At 35.8% G+C, this 19,898-nt stretch overlaps 1 protein-coding gene across 50 annotated transcripts in view; it reads left to right on the forward strand.

The window, feature by feature from the left end:
* RBFOX1 (RNA binding fox-1 homolog 1) overlaps positions 1-19,898 on the forward strand; it is a 908,679-nt gene that overhangs the window by 863,952 nt on the left and 24,829 nt on the right. For 46 of the 50 annotated variants that reach the window (XM_063342862.1, XM_063342874.1, XM_063342857.1 and 43 more), the window contains 2 exons: positions 5,746-5,785; positions 14,103-14,167. In XM_063342862.1, coding sequence (XP_063198932.1) covers positions 5,746-5,785; positions 14,103-14,167 — 105 coding nt within the window. The remainder of the gene's footprint in view (positions 1-5,745; positions 5,786-14,102; positions 14,168-19,898) is intronic. The other 4 variants (XM_063342866.1, XM_063342858.1, XM_063342868.1 and 1 more) reach the window with 1 other exon arrangement.

Raw genomic sequence — 19,898 nt, forward strand, 5'->3', positions numbered from 1 at the left:
CTTGGTTTTAGCATCTGTGGCATCATTTCTAATGCCTTGAAATACTGCAATGTGCAGCTTGCTCGTAACTTGGTGGGTATAATTCATTTATGTACCTGAAAACCTACTGAAGCTGAAACGTGAGGGAGTAAAGGTTCATTTCTGTGAGACAACTGAATGCTGAAATTTAAAACGTTTGGAGATCTATATTGCATGAAGAGCTCAGTTTCAACACTGCGCTGCAGGAGGAAGAGAAGCAGGAGATGGTGGTGTTGTGTATGGCAGGAGAGGGGCGAGGAGATCGGAGCCTGTCGGTATAGGAGGATATAGCTGTGGAGCTTTCAGCTATTGCCCGCTTATCTCAGGGGGCTCTGCAGGAGCTTCACAGCAAGATTGGTGACTTGGTTGAGGAGCAAAGCAGATACTATTTTAAGTTGACTAAATTCCTTTCCGTACCTTCTTTCTTGGGACACCTCCCACGTGGGGGAGGATTTGAGCTTACTGCTTCTTTGACCTTTCTTGCAGGCTTCTCTCTGGGTATTAGGTAGTGTTTTGTAGAAAATAATTTTTAAATTATGAAAAAAAAAAAGAGAGACAAATGTAACAATCAAAAATATTCTTGACTTGACCTCTGTCTTTCTAGGATTATTTTATGTATTTTATTGACAAAGTGCCTACTAATGCTGTAAGAAATGTCCTAATGAAGCAGAAGCTACTAGTAAAGGTACTCTTATGACAGATTTTGGATGCAATTGGTAGTACTTACATTGCCAAAAGAGAGGAGAAAGAAGCAGTTTTTGTTCTCTTTGGCAAACTATGGAAAGTGGGTGATCTGATTTTCATGCCTGTAATTGCTTTTGAACTCTGCAGCAACTAGTACCTCAGCATTCTTGAAAATCATTTGCCAAATAGTAAAACATCATGAATATCATGCTCCATCTTTATACTACTGTCAAGAAGAGGCAATGTCACTGTCTGTCTGGCAGTACAGCAGATACTACTGGCAGATAGCAGTATTAGTAAAATTAATGAGAAGCCCTTCTATTTCCAGCATCATTTGCCTCAAGTTCTTCACAAGTTTAGTGCGTGATGACTTTGCCATCACGTTTCCCCTCCGCTCCTTCCAGTTCTGATGAAGCTAACAGAGAATTAGCTTTCAGTCCATAACTCCACTTCTGGTGTCTGTCTCGGGATAGCAATATGCTTTTTTTTCTCTTTGAAAAGAAGAAAAAAAAAACAAAACCCCAACCCTAAACAAAATTAAGTTGGGTAGAGTGGAGGAGAACTAACAGAGACTGTGCAGAAACTGTTCCCCTTTGTTAAAATATTTGCTTTGAAGTGCTACATTCTAACTGATTCAAAATGAAGAAGCAGCTTTATTTTCCAACACCTTATTCTGAATTTAAGAAGGAAGGATAATTAATGTAAGCCACTCCACTACTACGGTGGTTATGTTTTTTTCCAAAATGTTCCTTTAGGCTCACAGAAAGTTCCTCTCGCTTTAGACTCTGGGCTTTGTATATATGTGCAATTGTTAGAACAAAAAATGTGTTTTGCCAGCACATAGTGATTTATGTCTTCCAGCTTTGTTCTCTGCAGCAATGGCCTCAATTAATTTTCCGAAGCAGATAATGTAAGTTGTTCGTGGCAGAAAACATTGAAACTGGAAAGATGAGAACCTGGAATTAGAGAACTTTCTAAAAAGTTGAAACAGCCTCATACAAGAGTTTCAGTTCTATATTTACAACAGTGAACGTAGTGTTATCAGAGTGCTGAAAGGTGTTACTTTAGTTTTTAGTCGTTTCTTTGGTTTATTTCAAATAAGGTTGTAGTTGCATCTTTTCTATTACTTGTTTCATGAAGGCTTCATATAAAAAATTTCATATAAAAGGTGATTTCCAAGACCTGGAAAGTATATGTAGGACAATGAAGACAACCCTACCAGCCATCAGAAGACAGAGAACTTTTGTTCCTCATGTGCTTTCTCTTAGTGATGGAGGGGAAATAGCAAACTGTAACCATGATTCCTACCAGAATAAATGAAGTCATGATTGTAATGCCCGTTTGTTACACTGAATCAATTACTCCATGCACTTAACCTGCCTTAGGTTATGTATGTTAACTCGTGTGGATTGTGTGTATGTCTGAGGGCCGTATATACTCAGCTGCTATGAAGTTCCTGAACTAAGGTTTGTGCGCTCAAGAACTGTCTTCTTATGTCGTTGATAGATTAGTCAACCCAATCCTTTTGGAAGATGAGGATAGAAAAATGATAATGAAGACAGATGTAGTCCTCCCAGGATATTATAAAGGTGGAATCTAAACTAGTAAAGAGTTTATCTTAATATAGTTACACAAAAATGATTATAAGAACAGAGACTAAATGAAGCAGCTAAAACCATGCAAAGCAGATGTATAATAGTTGATGAAAAAACAGTTTCATATTTATAGAAAAAAAAAATTCAGGAAATGATTGCCACATATGATGTTATTTAGATGCACATTTTCTTATGAAATCAAGATTTCTCTTTTCTGAGTTTTCCTTAGCACAATAAACTCATAAAAAAACAACTGAATAAATCCCCCAAATTTGTTGTTCTTATTTCAATGCCTCCAGGTAGCACGTTAACATATCATCCATTCCTGTGTGAAGTAACTCAGATGTCAGTAACGTGGCTATTTTCAGACCCTGTGTTGATTTACAAGGAACTCAAGATTTATCTGTCTGCCAAGACAAGTTTTTGAATATAGAGTGTAAAAGGAGCTGTGGTGAGATGGGTCCCTGTGTGATGCATTCGGTCTCTTCCCATGCTTGAGACTTATCATCTGGTTTCTGCCTACAGCTTCAGAGAGAGAAAAGGGGATGATAAGCCAAGCAAATTACCATTATTTATTTTTATACATATATACACCAAATTACATACTGAAGGAAAGAAAAGGACAAGAGCAAAATATAGCTCTTGGTGGTTTACACTTTGTCCTTCTGATGAAGGGTGCTGTTAGAAAATACATTTGATTCCACTGGTAAGGTTCAGTCACAGGAGTCAACGAATGACAAGGACAGTGAGTAGAGAAAATATTCTCTGAAAAATCAATGAAAGTCTGAAGAATTACTTTTCTTCAAACTTCCAAAGAAGCAGAAGGTTTTACATTTAACATCACTATCATACTATATACGGCAATATAACTACAAGTATGCTATATTTAACATACACTATTGTACCTATGGAGGAAATAAAATCAGCTGATACCTTTTCATAGTGCATGCCCTGCTTAGGAGTGTTAATATTCATTTGCTTGATTCTGTCACTTCATCTTAATGCTAACCGTGTTTAATGACAGAGTCATGCATTCGTGTCTCAGGGTGCTCCCTTTGGTATAAGATTTATCAAGCAGTTGCATATTTAGACTTCAAAATAAGTTTCTGTCTGTACATGACTGAGCCTTGTATGTAAAAGGAAGGCCAAGGGGAATGAATGTAATCTAGCCAAGATTACAACCAGCTGCACTTGGGAATTCCAGACATATCAGCCCTTTTTCGTCTTGCGACATCTTCACTGCATATCCACAGATCACCAAGGAGAGGAACGGAAAAGGTCCCCTTTCTGACACATATTCTCTCAAAAGCGTTATTTGCTGAATAGAAATGTATCGTAACGATAGAAAGGAGTATGTTTTGATGTACTGTGGTGGGTTGACCTTGGCTGGCTGCCAGACCCTCACCCAGCTGCGCTCTTGTTCCCCTTCCTCAGTAGAATAGGGGGAGAAAGTAAGACGGAAAAGCTCTTGGGTTGAGATAAAGATGGGGAGGTTGCTTACCAATTTGCATCACGGGCAAAACAGACTCGATTTGAAAATTTAATTTACTTTATTGCCTATTAAATTGCAGTTGGATGGTTAGAAACAAAGACAGAACCTAAAGCACCTTCTGCCTCTCCCTGCCCCTTCTTCGCAGGCTTAGCTTCATTTCCAGCTCCTTCACCTCCTCCCAGCACAAATGGTGCAGGGATATGAGGAACTGAGGGTTGTGGGCCCTTCGTCTTCAGTAAACTTTGTATCGTTTGTATATTATCTCATAAAACTCCTTCCCTGTTGCTCACGACTGTGAACTCCTACCTCATAGTCACGTGTAATGTTTTATTCCTTACGTGCAAACAAGTAAAAGAAAGACATGTGATGTTTTAAAATGAATATCAAAATAAATGGAAAAAAATGAATATCAAAACCAAAATGAGGGTACACTACAATGTAAATAGCAGGCTCTCTCAAAGCTACCAATGTAGACCAGGTTTGGCATATTTTGCTCTGCAGACATAATAAATAGAAAAATACATGAGTAGAGGTCTGACCTTGCTGAAGCAAATGGCAGATGCTCTGATTTAAGTGGAGCAGAGTTTTCACACATTATTATTCCATAGCAAACTTTTATCATCAGTGTGGTTTTATCAATGTGGTTTGTGTGCATGTATGCATATTTATGATTTTCTCAAGTGATTCTGACTTAGACGCATACCAGCTCAGCCCGTGGGTTTTGGTCATTGACCTCAATAGATCGGTTGTATTTCTGACATGAAAATTCTTGTTGGAATTGTAAAACAGCTTAGGCTAGCAACTTCATAATAGCTATTATTCCCAGATAATAGTATTCCTAAATTGAAAACACTGTTGCAAAAACCCTATTGTGTGCTCTCATATTTAGCTCTCGAAACAGCATGGGTTGATTCTGATACTGGAAATACCCATTTTAAGTTGCAGAACTGCCAAATGGATGTAAAATTGCAGGACTTACGTAATGTGTGTAATTGGTAGGCCGCTGTTGTGTACTTCCAGTTTTATTTACTGTAATCATTTAAACCATCTTTGTCATACTGTGTCATTTATCCTGAAGGGTTTAGAATCTAAAATTTGAACTGTTTACACTGATGGTTTATCTTAGCTGAAATGCAGAAGTCTCTGGGTATACTGTTAGCAGCAATATAACAATACTACATTTTTTCAGAGAAGAAGTAGTAATGTATCCAGCCAAAACTGCAGGGGAGCTCAGAACCATTGGCATGTTCGCCCAAGTAGTGAAATAATAAAGTGAGGAAGGTTAATACTTTTGTTTATGAGAATACCGCCATGACATTCTTAACAGACCTGTTGTCACTAGCGGAAGCGTGTATCAAGCCAACAGTGCAGTACCTATGAACACTCTCATCTCTGTGTACATTGAGGTATTGAGATTCCACCCGATGGGTAGCATGCCGCCAGTATAGTTATTTCATACATTTCTCTCATTGTATAAACTTATGCGATGTTTTGTTTTCCATCTAAGTAATGCAACTCCTGCTTTGTTTCAGAGGGCTGACATATTTGCAGGACAAGAAAGTGGTAGTTCAGGAGATAACATTTTGTTGATGTATTAATACTGTTTGTAGGATTGGCCCACTGAAAACTGTTAAAGGAAAAATGCAGCCAATATGCGGTTTCTTAAAGAAAAGAAAAAAAAACAAACCAAAATCTTATGAAAATTATTTTCCAATCCTGCCATGCTTTGCCTCTCTTTGACTAAGCATTTGGCATACTTCGTAAGATGTTGTATTCCGTAGAGTTTTCACTTCTGAGAATTACTACCAACCTCCTTAACCAATGTGAAGAGTGCCTTCCTCCCCCCCTCCCTCTGTTCTTGTGACAAGACTAACCTCCGCTGCGCAGGGGTTGGTGGCATTTGCATGTGGAAATGCACTAATATGGATGTTTTTCTTTGTGTGTGCATCCTTGCAGTGTTGTATACCAGGATGGATTTTATGGTGCAGACATTTATGTAAGTATTCATTGATGTGCATGCTGTCCTTGTACATTACCAGAGTCATTCTTTTTACAAGTTTGCTGCCTAGCTTGACTCTGTTTTGTCTATTTACCATCCCTTGCCTGTCAGAAAGAATTGAGAAGAATATCTCTCACATTGGAAGACCTTTCTGTTCATTACATCTATCATTGTTCAGTGGAGCTGAATTAACTCTTCAATCAAATGCTGAATGAATGCAAAAAGATGTGAAAAATGTCTGTGCGTGTGTGGAGGGGTGTCTCCCTTCAAAATTGAAGTTCAAAGAAAACATAAAAAAAAGCAGAAACATCATTCTGCAAATCCCGAAAAGCTCATTTTTAAAAATCAAGGCAAGCTGAGTATTATTAATACCTGAAGTATGAAAATAGTTTATGGAGAAATATAGCTTTCCCACATCCAGGCAACAGTGGGTATACGTAAGTGGCATGGTGATAGTAGAGCTCAATTACATAGAAAGTTTAAGATACGGCTATGTATTGTATGACATCTGAGTAGACTTCCATCTGCTCTTTTAAAATCTTATTCCAATTTAAATTAAATGCGTAGAGACTGCTCATGATATAAGAAGTGGTTATATTTGTAGGCAGGATTTTTAGCCCTGGATCCATCATTATCTACTTCACCTCGTTGGTCACTGATTTCCTTTTAAATAATATTTTTTTAAGTTTCTTACCAATACTGAAGTTTTTACCTTGAATGTGTACAAAGAGGCTATTTACATCTGAGTATGCAAGAGGTTTCAGTTCGCTCTTTTAAAATAATTAGTTTTTATACCCTGTGAGTAGATGTAAAATATTTTACTGGTATTCCAGTAACCTTTTGCATTTGTTAGTCTTTTGATAAAGCAATCTGGTCCTAACTTACTTTATTTCACCAGACAACTTTCTCTAACCTACTTGTACTTCTGTTGTGCTCTCTCTGTTGAGATACAAAGAGATGGATGAGTTGAAATTGGTATGGATATTAAAAATTCAATAGGTGGTGCTAGAATATGTTCCTTGTATTCAGTATCAGCATTCTCTTAGAACTATTGCCAAGGGAACAGATTTTTTTCTTTTGTAATAAGTTTATATAAAGAAGGAAAACAATTTGAATTTATGGATGAAGTAGGTTTTGTTTTTCTGAGGGAGGTAGAAAGAGGCTGATATTTACCTGAAAATTAATTTGTGTAGATTAAAAATATATTTAAAATCAATTAGCATGGGTTAAAATTCTCTCCCTATGTACTTAGGGATGTTATCAGTAAGATATTGTTTACAGCACATGAGAATCACCCAAAGGCTTACTCAAGTGTAGTATGCTGCTTTAATCTCACCTAAACATGCTGCTGCTGAATTTTTGAGCTATATAGGATAGATGGTACAGTGCGGAATTTCTTCAAGTGTGGTTTCCACTTTTCATATTTCTTCAAACTGTCAAAGGATGCGACACCCATTTTGCTCAGTTTACCAAGCCGAAAATCTGAAAGGCAACACGACATATTTCTCAGGATTGCTTAATGTGGGAACTAAAAGTTAATGTAACAGTTCGTAGTTTTGGAACCCGCTGCTGCTGAAAAACAGGAATATCTCTTTTGGAGATTGACAATATTATTTTTAGGTGGCCTCACACCCTCTCACAGACTTCAACATTTTGCTTCCAATTGGAAAGTGATTTCAATGAGGAAAGTACCGAAGAAATTACTAATTTCTAGCTTAGCCTCAGCTTTGTTGTCTGGAATAGTCACATCTGTTAGAAAATGGAATAACTGTATTGGTGCATTGGTTTTCACTCAGTTGCAGCCTTGTATTTCTGATTGCATTCCTTAGTTCTCTTAATGCAGCAGAATGTTTACCTTTACAGCAGTTGACAGAATTAAAACACCCTTCTGGAAATTTGTTTGATTTTTTTTTTTTTTTTAATTATAATGTACATAGCTTCTTATTTTATAATTCATTTTTATTCACATTTGTTCTTTCTTGCATATAAAATGTTTTGCAGGGGAGGAAGAGAGAGATAGAGAGAACTGGCATAAATCAAAAGAAACCTTACAATTCACAGTGTATTAGTTCTTAGTGTATCAGTTTGCAGGGGACCAAGTTATTTATTAAATCCCAATTGATTATGACATAGTTCTACTCGGCTTTTCATTTTAAGTCCAGAGCTGAAGCTTTATGAAAGAAAAAATGCTTTGTGAAAAAAAGGAGAAAAAAAATTAAACAATATAGGTTTTATTAGTAGATTGGAGAGAAAAGAACCTTAAAAATACCACAGAAAGCAAAACAAAAGGAACACGGGACTGAAAAGCCAGACCAAAAATATGCATTAACAAGTATATCAAAGTGGGTTTCATTCTGATATGATTACATTGAGTATCAACAGTAATATGGATGGTGCCAGTCTTTTCATAACTAGCTATCAATATAGCCTTTGGTGGCTAGATTTTGTGGAACGGAAGGAGGGCAGATGCAGAAAGATGCTGGTTGGGTGAAAACTGCAGGGTGAACCAGGAACAGCAAATGGCCAGAGGAATAGAAGAGAATAGGAATATAAAAATAAGTGGGAAGCCCAAAATGAAAAATCAACAGCCATGATTCAAGATGTAATATAATATATTCTATATCTCATATAGTTCTATATACAATGTAATAATGCTTCTGGAATAGCTGAGCTATTGAATTTCTTTTTAAATGTGCCTTTGAGTAGGAAAAATAAAGGAGATGATTAGGAAGTAAGGAAGACCTTTTAAAATTAAGTATTGATTCACTAAGAGAAAAAGTCATTAAAAGAGAATTAAGGTTGCCTGCCAGCAAATATTAGAAGTTCCTAGATGAAGATTGACACCTGTGAAAATAAGAAAATACACTCCACAAAATGAAGCAAAAATAGTAACAGACGCAGAAATATGCAGTTAGAATAATAGCTCTACACTATTGCTCTGCTTTATCTTAAATCCGTTTTTTTTTTTAGCGTTGTCATAAAGAATGCTTTCAGAACATGTCAGTCTTCAATTCACACCTAAAGTGTGGGAAGGCAAAGAAATAGGAGAAACTTCCAAACTCTGTCATCACCAGCTTCAGAATTCCTTTGGTAATACGGTTTTACCATGTACATTACTGTTCACGGCAAGATTTTCTGACCTCTCCTCAGGATTCTGAACCTGTGATACTGCAACTGGTGAGAGTCCATGACAACATATAAGTACATAGGTTTAAGATCTTTTTTCTGAGCTCCTGATCAAGAATAAGGTGTACTTTTGTGATCCCCCCCGATGGGGGGATGAGATGATGGGATGAGATTATCAATAGCTACCGCCATTACCTTTAGCTCAAAGATAGGCTGGTATTGAAGGTGGACCATGTATTTATTTCCCAAGGAAAAAGCAGATATAATTATCTAAGCAACTTTCCCTTGATACTAGGTAGGAGTCCAGCGATGCAATCAGACACCCTGAAAGGTGCTGTTCTAAAGTGAAAAGCAAGGATATGTAGTTAGCACTGAAGTCAGTCTTTTAAGTACCAGAGATTTTTGTGTTTTGTAAATGGAAGGATGTGCCGTTTCCTGTGACTTGTAGAAGCAGAAGGAGAAGTGGAGAAATGAGTTTTCCAAGGCCAAAAGGATCCCCAAGGAGCAGTGAGTTGTTCCTCCTGGTGCTCTGTGTGCTGGAACACTCCATGATACCTTTTCAAAAGTTTTGAGATCTCATGATGAAATGTCTTTTTACCTCTCTGATCTTTATTTGTGATATAAACAGTACATTCAAAAAAATGCTGGATCGGTCCTGGTGATTGCATTTGGTTGCAGTTAGTACAGGTGGTGTCAGTTTGGGTATGTTACCAAGAGCTTCTCTGAGGTGACAGATATCTCTGGGAACACAATATAGAAATAACATGAACCTTTCTCATAACCCTGTTCCAGAAGTTGAGCCAGCACAAACAGGTGTTGGATATTTTATTTTTAATTCTCCCAGTCAAAGTTTTATTCCATGAGCAGAACAAATACTATTTAAACCTCAACATCACGAGTAGAGGAAGAGGAAATGACTACTTCTACATTCTATATTCTGCAGGGCCGGGTATAATTCATGCCTTTTTTTTTTATCCTATTCCTCTATTTGTAGCTAATAAAATAGGTATAATTCTCAGTACCAGAGAAGGTTTTGTACCTTGGGTAATTGATGTTCACAAAATACTTTGAGATCCTGGAGTGAAAGGAAGTACAGAAAGTAAAAATTGAGGGAAAATAATTCTAACATTCACATGGAATATTAAATATGTTAGTAATAGGAAAAACTAATGAAAAAAATACCCGTCATTTAGAGTCACTTAGTTTATCTGTATCTACAGTAAACACTGCCAGTACACCTGAGATCAAGACAAAAAAAGCAATTTGGGTATTTTTAGGAGGAGGTGCACACGTGGATACATGGTTTTATAATCTACAGATGTGCATTTGTATGACTTGTTTTTGTGGAAATTATTCTTACTACAGATATACAGAGTTTATTTAAAAATTCACATGCCTTTGATTTTCTCTTCGTTTCCATTTTATCGTATGTTATCTAAAAAATCTGCAATTTCTTTCTAAAATCGATTAAGATTTGTCTGTAACAATTGGCTACTGATCTTTGATGGATCCTACTGCTCTTTTTCAATTTGCCTGAGCCGCAAAGATGTAGAAAACATTGAAAGGGAAATTGTAATGAGTGGCTTTGGGGAATTCGTCTAAATTCCTTCCTTAAATCTTCCTTTCCGTCCTTCTTTCCTTACTCATTCAAATCATTACATTTCTGTTTCTTTATAGAGCAGTATTGCAAGAGCATGTGTATGGCAATAAGTTACCACAGGTATGACATACTGACTGATGGGAAAAACTCATTATGCTGAAAGTAGACTCTTGTAAAATCATACTAATAAATAATTATGTGAGAAAATGGATTCTCTGTGTATAAGTGATAAGAATAGTCTACCAGTTGCATTTTATTATCCAGATTCTATCGCAAAATCACAGATATTCTTCATACCCCATGAAATAAAACACTTACTGTTGTGAGTGTCCCGTTCAGTATTTTATGCCAGTGAGAGATATTTCTATGTTTGGACTGTGAGTGTATTGACTCTGTAATTAATTTTTTAAAACAACTTAAACTGCTGTAACATTGTGTTATGGTTGTTTTGGAAGTAGCAAATATGGGAGCACAGATAAGGCAGTAGACATTTTTCCATTATTTTAGCTGAATTTATTATTTCAGCTGAATCTTCAAAATAATGATTTACAGCATTACAGTCAGGTATTCTCTGTTTGAATGTATAGAGTGAGGGGGAAAAAGCATTGCTAAAACATTTCTGAAACAGGAACTGAAAACTGTTATTTATTGTTATGTAATTATTACATAATTTTGTTCTAAATATTTTATTTTGCAATATAGTCGAAGGCATGAACATAAATATTTAATATATTACCGAGATGTATATGTAGTGGATATTACAAGGGTATTCTTCATCTAAGATATCAGCCAAGTTAAAAATTAGAGAAAAATTCCGAAGTAGAACGTGTCAGAGAAGTTTAGAGTTGAGGTGTTTGAATCAGATTCCCATCCCGTTTCCCAATACAAAGTGTACTGACAGGTTGCTGCAAGGATAAATCATCTGAAGTAATTGCAACAAAACAATAAGAAAACAGTAGCACACCAAAACTGCAGAACACAAACCCCATAAAAATAATTTGCTTAAGAATGTTTTTATGGGTAAGTATGTGACAGCTTATGTTAAAAATATGAAATCATGACATGGGCTGGTAGGGAATTATGATAACCAAATGATTCCTGCATTTTAGTTCTCCAAAGAATTCAGGTAAATTCAATAACTTCGATCTCATTCTGTTGCTTTAGACTCAGTTTTCCAGGACTCTCACAAATGGGATACTGATTGTTGAATCCAAAGCATCTTAATAAAGTTCAGATTTGAGCTTCATTTTTCAGCAGCAGTTCTTTGATGAAAGCAAATCAAAATGTAAGCATAAAAGGAATGTTACTCTTAAATTTAGGGAGCAAGGAAGAGTCTGTCTTCACAGACTGACCAATTTTTAGTGATATTTAACTAAAGGGAAGAGATAGAATCCCCACAGAGCCTACCATCCACAGATTTAAGACTAGCCGGTATGCGAACAGCCTGCCTCCTTTGGGCCTGATTAAGAACACCGGAATGTTGCTGCTTCTCATGGTGGCCCGTTCTTAATTCTGTACCGCGGTGGGAGTCATCCTGAGCATAGTTAGATTGAAATGAAGTGGCTCTCGTGTTTAAATAGGGGGTTTAGAAACAGGTGACAGGACAAGCAAGAGAGTCGTACGTGTGGCGAACAGAGTGATGCCCCAGTGCAGAGTGGCTGGCTGGCTGCCGCACCTGTTCAGGACTGGATCATGGAAACAAGTTTAATATCTTCTTTGTACTTTTACCATTTCTACTCCCTCGTATCAGCGCTCGGGGGGGGGGGGGAAACAATAAATTAAAAAAAGAAGTAAAGAAAAAGAAAGTGCTAAATTTAGCACTCAAAAACCAGGAGGGGAGACCAGATAAATTTGTATAATCTCTCACCTTTCTCCTGGTAGCAGAAGCCAGACCAAGCGTGTGGCTTGCGTTATCATCTCAGCCTCGCTGTTTACTGGCTCAGTTTGCACTTGGTGACATCATTTGACATCTCACTGCCTGTATGCACATACCTGCAAGCAATATGTGCCTGAGATACATTTTTGACAGTAATAGCCTTCTATTGGTTTATAAAAAAATCAAATGATCCAAAATGAGAAAGTATTTCGTCTCAGTGCTTCTGCACTTGCACAGAGAAGCGGCTTGCTGGAAAAGAGAGAGCGTATGTAGTATTTTGAGCCCCCCTGCCGTACTCCCGTGGTTGTGTGACACAATTGCTGCTGGCAGGGAGCTGGCCGGGAGCGGGGAGGTAAATGGACTGTTCGCTGTGTGAGCACTGGAAAAAAATCCGATAGAATGTTCCTCAAGTGAGTTGGCAATTCAAAGCCTGGAGTTTCTAATGAGCTGTCAGACTATGTAAAACATATGTTTATTCTTAGGGTGATGCGGCATTATCAGCTGTATGATTGATTTCCAAACCCAACTTCCTTCAAATCTGCTAGCCAAGAAAGGTTTACGCGTGTTAGGGATGAAAGCGATTCCGCCAAGCGGAGTAGTAGAAGGGGAAATAGCTTGTAAAAGTCGTTGAAATTGCTTTTCTGAAAGGAGTGAATTTTTATTTGTAGAATCAAAATAGATACCCCACAAAAGTTCATGCAGTAAAAATGTACAGCTGTTACAGTAAAGGTTGACACATCGTAGCCTGTTCTTCACGTTCAGCATCATCTCTTGTGTGAATGCAGCCTTCCAAAAACAAAACAAAACAAAACAAAACAAAATCAATCCATTAAAGCAAACGTGTTAGCAAAGGAGTGAATTTTATTCAAAGCTGAGTGATGTGATACTTTCTTATTCAACTCTTTGTTAAGGTGGGGGAAGGTGGGGAAGGCGATACAAAAGTCCCCTGTCCCAGAGGATTATGGGGTGGTGAATTCTAATTGGGACATAAATCGTGTTTGTGTTATCTGTGGAGACTGGCCTCTGTTTGTTAATTGGCATGCTGAGATCATTTTGAAATGGTTGATATAACACCGTGGTCCATTGAACAGGAAGCTCTGCTGTTTTCACAGTTTGATAATCAATGCATCACTGCACACAATTCCTTTCAAATGTGTGTTTGTTTGTCCTGTTTGCTTAATTGAACAGCTGCAATTACTGTTACATACAACTGAATGTTAATTCATGGAAGAAGAGAATTTTGCTTCTTCATTATAATTTTATGTATAAATTGGAAGCGTATGTAACATTAAGTGTTAATTGAGTGCACAAATTCATAGGTTTAATCAACCAGACATGATAAATCGTATTTTGTACAAAAAAGAATTGATTATTAGCTGAGTTTTTCTTTTGAGTTCAACATTGCTTTATTTATATACATACACCTCGTTCATAAGAACAACTGCTACTTGAAAACTTGTGGAAGAACACAGTGTTGTCTTGTAAAGAAAACGTTGATGAATACAGTGCATTGCTTTCTCCTGATCTCTGGGACAGATCTTAACAAGTACAATCATAAATTTTGCTTAATGATTCACTGAAATATTTCCTATGTATTTAACCCCTTGACTGAACGTACAGCATGGCAGCACGCTTTCAGTTGTTGCTAAATTTTGCAAAATGTTTTTTAAGGTGCTGTAGCAATCCAGTTAGAGCGTGAGTTTGTGTTTCAGGGTGGTTATGCTGCCTACCGGTATGCCCAGCCTGCCACTGCCACTGCAGCTGCCTACAGTGACAGGTAAGACCTCATTTACTGCTAATAAATATTTGACCAGTGGAAGCTGAAGATGATTCTATAAATTTGCCTTGTTGAAGTCTCATAACTGTCTTGTTGCTCTGCAGATAATTGTGATATCCAAAGCAGGCTGTTTTATTATAATCCATGAATAGCCGTAAATTGAGAGATTTTAGGCCTTAATTGAGAACCAGGCATGAGATGTACACATTCCCAAGCTGTAGATCATCCAGTTAATGTCTGTGACCCTTGTACAATGTAGACAAATATATGTACAGCTTCATGATGGTCTGCTACTAAAGATCATTATTCGTCTTAGGAGTATTATTTCAGTTGATTTAGAACCTGAACCTATTGAGTGCCCTCAATTCTCATTGACATTGTTTTAGTCGGTGGAAATTGAGAATGAACTGTGTCTAAGCTTGAACTAGCCAAGGCAAAACAATATTTTTTCCATTTGCTTTCTTTCCAGGCATTTGATTTTTTGCAATACTGGAAAAAATTCAGTTATTCTTCTTTTGCTCTGTATTTTTATCCTCAAAATGAAACACATTTGGTGGAAATAATACCAGGAATAAAAGATTATTAAAATCTGCATAAGAGAAACATGCAAAGACTTAACTTCTATAAACTAAAAGTGATGTCACATAAATTAACGTGTCCTCTTGCAAGATGAAAATTGGGAGCCCTTTGAAGTCAATGCCTAAATTGCTTTTGACTTCAGTAGGAACAGGATTTTGTCAAATTGCATAAAATTAAGTCTTTGCAGTGTGTGGACATCCTTTTGTAAAGAAAAGAAAGAATATCCTATGTTTTCTTCATAAACTGTACCCTTAACAAAATCTGTGCTATCTTTAACATTTGTCGAGTACTAATGTACAGTCATGAAGGGAGGATGTATATTGTGAAAGACAGATACATGCGTATATTTTGCTTTACAATAGCAGCGAGAAGTAAGGTCACACTTCTCAATTCCTGACATAAGAAAATTTTCCCTTGGAATCACGGAAGATAATTTCTGAAGTCTTGAATACGTATTGAAAAATTTCTTTAGATGCTAAATTAGACATTGTTTTAAATGTTTCTGTTTCTTAATGAAATCAACAGATTAAGAAATTTCAGTGAACTATTTCTTAGATTGAAGTGCTGTTCATGGATTCTGTATTTTTAGAACAAAGTACCATGGTATGAATGTTACAATGCTATGCATGCATATTTGCCTTTTAAGTGCTTATTCTGGGTAATGAAGATATATTTTTTAAAGTTATGTGAATAAAATAATTTGCATGTATGGCTGAGGCATGCTGTGTCAGACAGGTAAGCAAGTTACTTTCTATTAATTTTGATCAGTAATATCAACTAGATACGTGCTGTATGCACTTTGTTCCCGATGTACTGTTTCTACTTAGGGTAACCTACAAAGGTGAAGTGCTACTCAGTAGTTTCATTTCATTTCCACAAAGGTGTGTTAGCATGTCGCAGCTCTAGTATTTTTCTGTGAGCTTTTAACGCAAAACAATTCCTGCTTCTAAAAACTTACTAAACCGAAAGGACAAGATTAGAAATAACCTCCTGTGGTTAGTCATTTTTTGCCAGATATCATTCAAGTGTCCCTGGATCATTTTATAGGGTGTTTATTCCTATGAATAAATGAATTTCTGAAAACCTATACGTTACATAGAGAAACTGAACAATATCAAGATGACTTTTAAAATGCTTTAATTATGAATTAATGTACCTTCTCATAAAAAAAAAATCAAATGCTGTAAGATAACACATTAGTCGGTGGCATGTTCTGCTATGGGTAGAGAGTCAACATCACTAAGAGTTATGCTGACAAAAAAGTAAACGATTCGTCTAAGAAGAGAGCGCTCTTAAATACTGCAAAGGAAGCTTGAGATGGCATCAGTAGTAATGCAGTTGTTACAACCCTTAATTATTTTCTCTTTAAAATGTCTAATTTTCACATACGCTTTGTCTATAATTAGAATTGTAATAACCTGTCTTTGCTTGCATAATTTTAAATATCTTAAGTGAATTTTATATTTTTGGGACTTTTTTTAATTTAGCTTCTCTTTTTAAATGTGGTTAACCCTCATCTTCAGTCTGCTTTCCCCAAATGAATATGGTTTCTTGTCTTAATTACAAATACTGTAACTGAATTTCTTTATGGGAGAATCCCAAAACTAGAATAGAGAATAAAACAAATAACAATCTGCTCAAACATTTCTTTGCATATGGGAAACTATGTGCAAACATGGATACCTCCGATTACTCACAACTACAGTTTGCTTAATTTGATTAAGTTTTCATCCATTTTTTAATTAATTTAATTTAGCAACTTTTGTGAATTACTAATATTGAAAGTGCTGAAATATAGTTCAGTACAATGCTTGTATCTTTTCTTCTCAGTGTAGTAATCATCTGCTGTCCTCTGACAATACTGAAGATTCCACATCTCCTTATACACTACTCTTATTTACTGTTGATTTGAGCCCCTATTTAATTTAATTACACATGAAAAATACTGTTAATGTATAAACAATGCCCAGAAAAATGAAGTGAGGACCAGTGAGTATGTACTATTGTACTAAGCAGTGACATATCATGGAAATATTCCTTCATATTAATTAAAAAAAAACCAACCCAAAACTTTATTTTTTTGATCACAGCTCATATACATGATGAATGACAATGTTCCATAGTTGACATGCTTCTTAAGTCAGGAGATGGAAAGAGGAAATCTTTAGATTGGAGGCATCTTTTTGTAAATTAAAAATAAAGGTTAACAGAAAGATTGGGGACTCTGGAATCAATAACCAAGTCAATGGATAATGATCACTGTAAGAGAGCTCTATTGTGCAGAAATGCAGTGGTATCCTTGTTTGTCACAGCTGGAAATATTGCTGGAAATAGGCAAAGAATAGATATATAGGGGAGAGTCGGGCAGCAAGGAAATCTCATGAAACAAATCAACAGAAAGCCCTAGGTATTTGTAAAGACGAATCATGTACTCCTAAAAACAATTTCACAATGGAGGTAGACCTTGCAGATTTCTCCCCTCATTTCTTAGAATTGCAAAACAAAAACAACAAAACAAACAAAGAAGTACATTTTGTTTTATTTATGAAGCAATATAATCACTGAATATAACTTCAAAAAATTTTAGAATTGGATTTTTATACTGTGTGGTCTGTCATCATACTAAATTGTACTTTAAGATTTGAAGCTCTTTGCAGAGGTGAATCAAAAAGATCATATTTGACTTCTGAATATTTAAAATATTTCTGATAAATTTCCCAATTCATATAACTGCTAAAAGGGGACCTACTGGTCTATATATGTTCTTCGCCATTCTGGAGCTCTGCCTACCAAACTCTTTAAACCGAGAATGTTTGGAAAAAATAATTGTAAGGATATGCAAAATACACTAAATCAGATGTTAATAAATGTTTGCGCAGCTTTTATTCAGCTTTCACGTAATGTTTTAAAAATATAAATAAAACTATAGCTGTTAGATTTCTGTCCAAGTCTGAAGTCAGAGAAACTGGCAAAGTCATCAAGTTTTATATTTATGAGGTAGAACAAGTCAAAGCATGGCAGTGGGGCGTATTGTCATTTTGTCATTGCATGTTCACTTGATGTTGCTAGTATGTCTGTAATGCTGTATTGGATTTGACAGATCCATCACATAGCTCAGTGAATGGCTTGCTTGAATGAAGCCTATGGGCAGACTTATTCACCTTGATTGGCTATTGGTTTTGTGTTTTATGATTTGATTATTGCATCTTCGATCGGAGTAAGAAAAATGTTCCTTTCTTGCATATTAGCTTTGTCAGCAATATTTATGAAAGTGTCTATGGTAGTATAATAAAACAAAACCCCAACAATAGTAAACTAGCCTTGTCTGAAAGGCAGTCATTTCACTTGTACTGCTTGCTAACCCTGTTATACTTAATAATGGTAATTATGTGTGTTTATATATGTATGATTGTGTATACATATATATACACACATTCCCCATCCATCACCCACTCACAGACGCCCCCACACATGCACCTGCACACACATACATATGTACAGAGGTATTTTCTGAGCGTAATTCCCTTTTTTTAATACAGCGTCAAATTTAAATCTCACTACAGACAATGGGAAGATTCCCATTGACTTCTTTGTTGTCTAGTTTAGATTCCTCATCACTGGAAGCTGAACTCTTTCTTTTTTTTTTTTTTTTACTAATCTTTTTTTAAAAGCAAATAAGGCATATTCCAAAATATGTTGCACGTAACACTTTGTAGTATAAAATATTTAAATTTTTTTTTTTCAGTATCAGTTTGTGTTACATGTTCAGTGTTCATACATAAGATTTTGTATGAAATTTGAGACAGGAGATTATTTTGTCATACGGAAGTTGTGTATCTTCCAGATCTGAAATCTTCCTCCCATTAAAATCCTGATATTCTAATAGTTCACACTTTTAACATGCCTATGTGGAGTACTAATTTTTGTCAAAGTATTAGTGTCTACAGAGATATAATTTATTATATTTTCCAGTTCCCTTTGGGCAAGTAGTTGAGAGTAATACTTAATATTTGTGGTCAGATTATCCTAAAATAAAATAGGTACAGATTTGATTTAATTGGAAACATGCTCATTAAAGAAAGAAATATTAGAATGAAAAATATAAATACACAAACTATAAAACATGAGCTTCTGTAGACAGAGGTGATATTTTTGTATATTGTAGACTTTAAGATATTCTATTTCGTGAATAAACAATGAAAACCGCTATAGTTTTATTCAAATTATTTTCTCTTATTGAGGATCTTACTAGTGATATACACTAAAAGTTAAGATTTTTTGAGAGCATATAAAATATAATAGCATCTTCAGTCAGAATTTAATTTTCCATTAAATAATTTTATAGAAGGATAAATTATCTTAAAATGTAGTACTTCCTTCACTTCATGATGGTACTTTTTAAGATTTAGGAAAAAGAACTTCTATACACTGTTTTAACTTCTAAAGTAATCGGGTTGGAAAAGGTAAAAGAGTAGAATATAGCGATAATTTTACTCTTCTACTCCCAGCTGGAACCTTCAAACCTTTTTGAATTTTGCTATACAAGTTGAATCTTGAGAAATGGAGAAGTTTGGGGGACAAGATGATAAATAAGCAAGAATCCTATAGCCCGTATCCTGAGCTGCTCTAATTTTGAGAATGAAAAGGATCAGTTAGTGTCTTGACCCAGGTACAAAGGTTGTGTTTAGCTATTGTAACCGCAGTAATGTAGCATATATCTAACACTTTTATTCTTCAGACACTTAGGTTTGATGTGGTGACATTTGACTGGTTTAGTTTTTTCTTGGATAATCCTGTATGGTAGCTAAAGCTTGCTTGTTCCCTAGTATTGCAAATAAAAACCAAATCATTCACTTTGCTGTTAGGGAGGTAATGGATTTGGGCATCTACCTATTAGGCTTGTATGTCTTTATATGTCTATCTGATCTGTGGCAAACTACAGGATCACTGGCATCATGTTAATATTTCATAATCCATATTCATCACTCAGATCTCAGGTTGGGGAATGACTGGAGTATATGACCCATGTTACAGCCATAACACTACCTTTTAGTGAAGGAATTAGAAAGTAGAAGTGGATTATTACGAATAAAGAGAATGTATTAGGAAAAAAAATAATCAAAGAGTTTAAAACACTGAACAGACAGTTTCA

This window comes from Chroicocephalus ridibundus, chromosome 8 (genome assembly GCF_963924245.1).
Source record: "Chroicocephalus ridibundus chromosome 8, bChrRid1.1, whole genome shotgun sequence".
Classification (NCBI taxonomy): domain Eukaryota; kingdom Metazoa; phylum Chordata; class Aves; order Charadriiformes; family Laridae; genus Chroicocephalus; species Chroicocephalus ridibundus.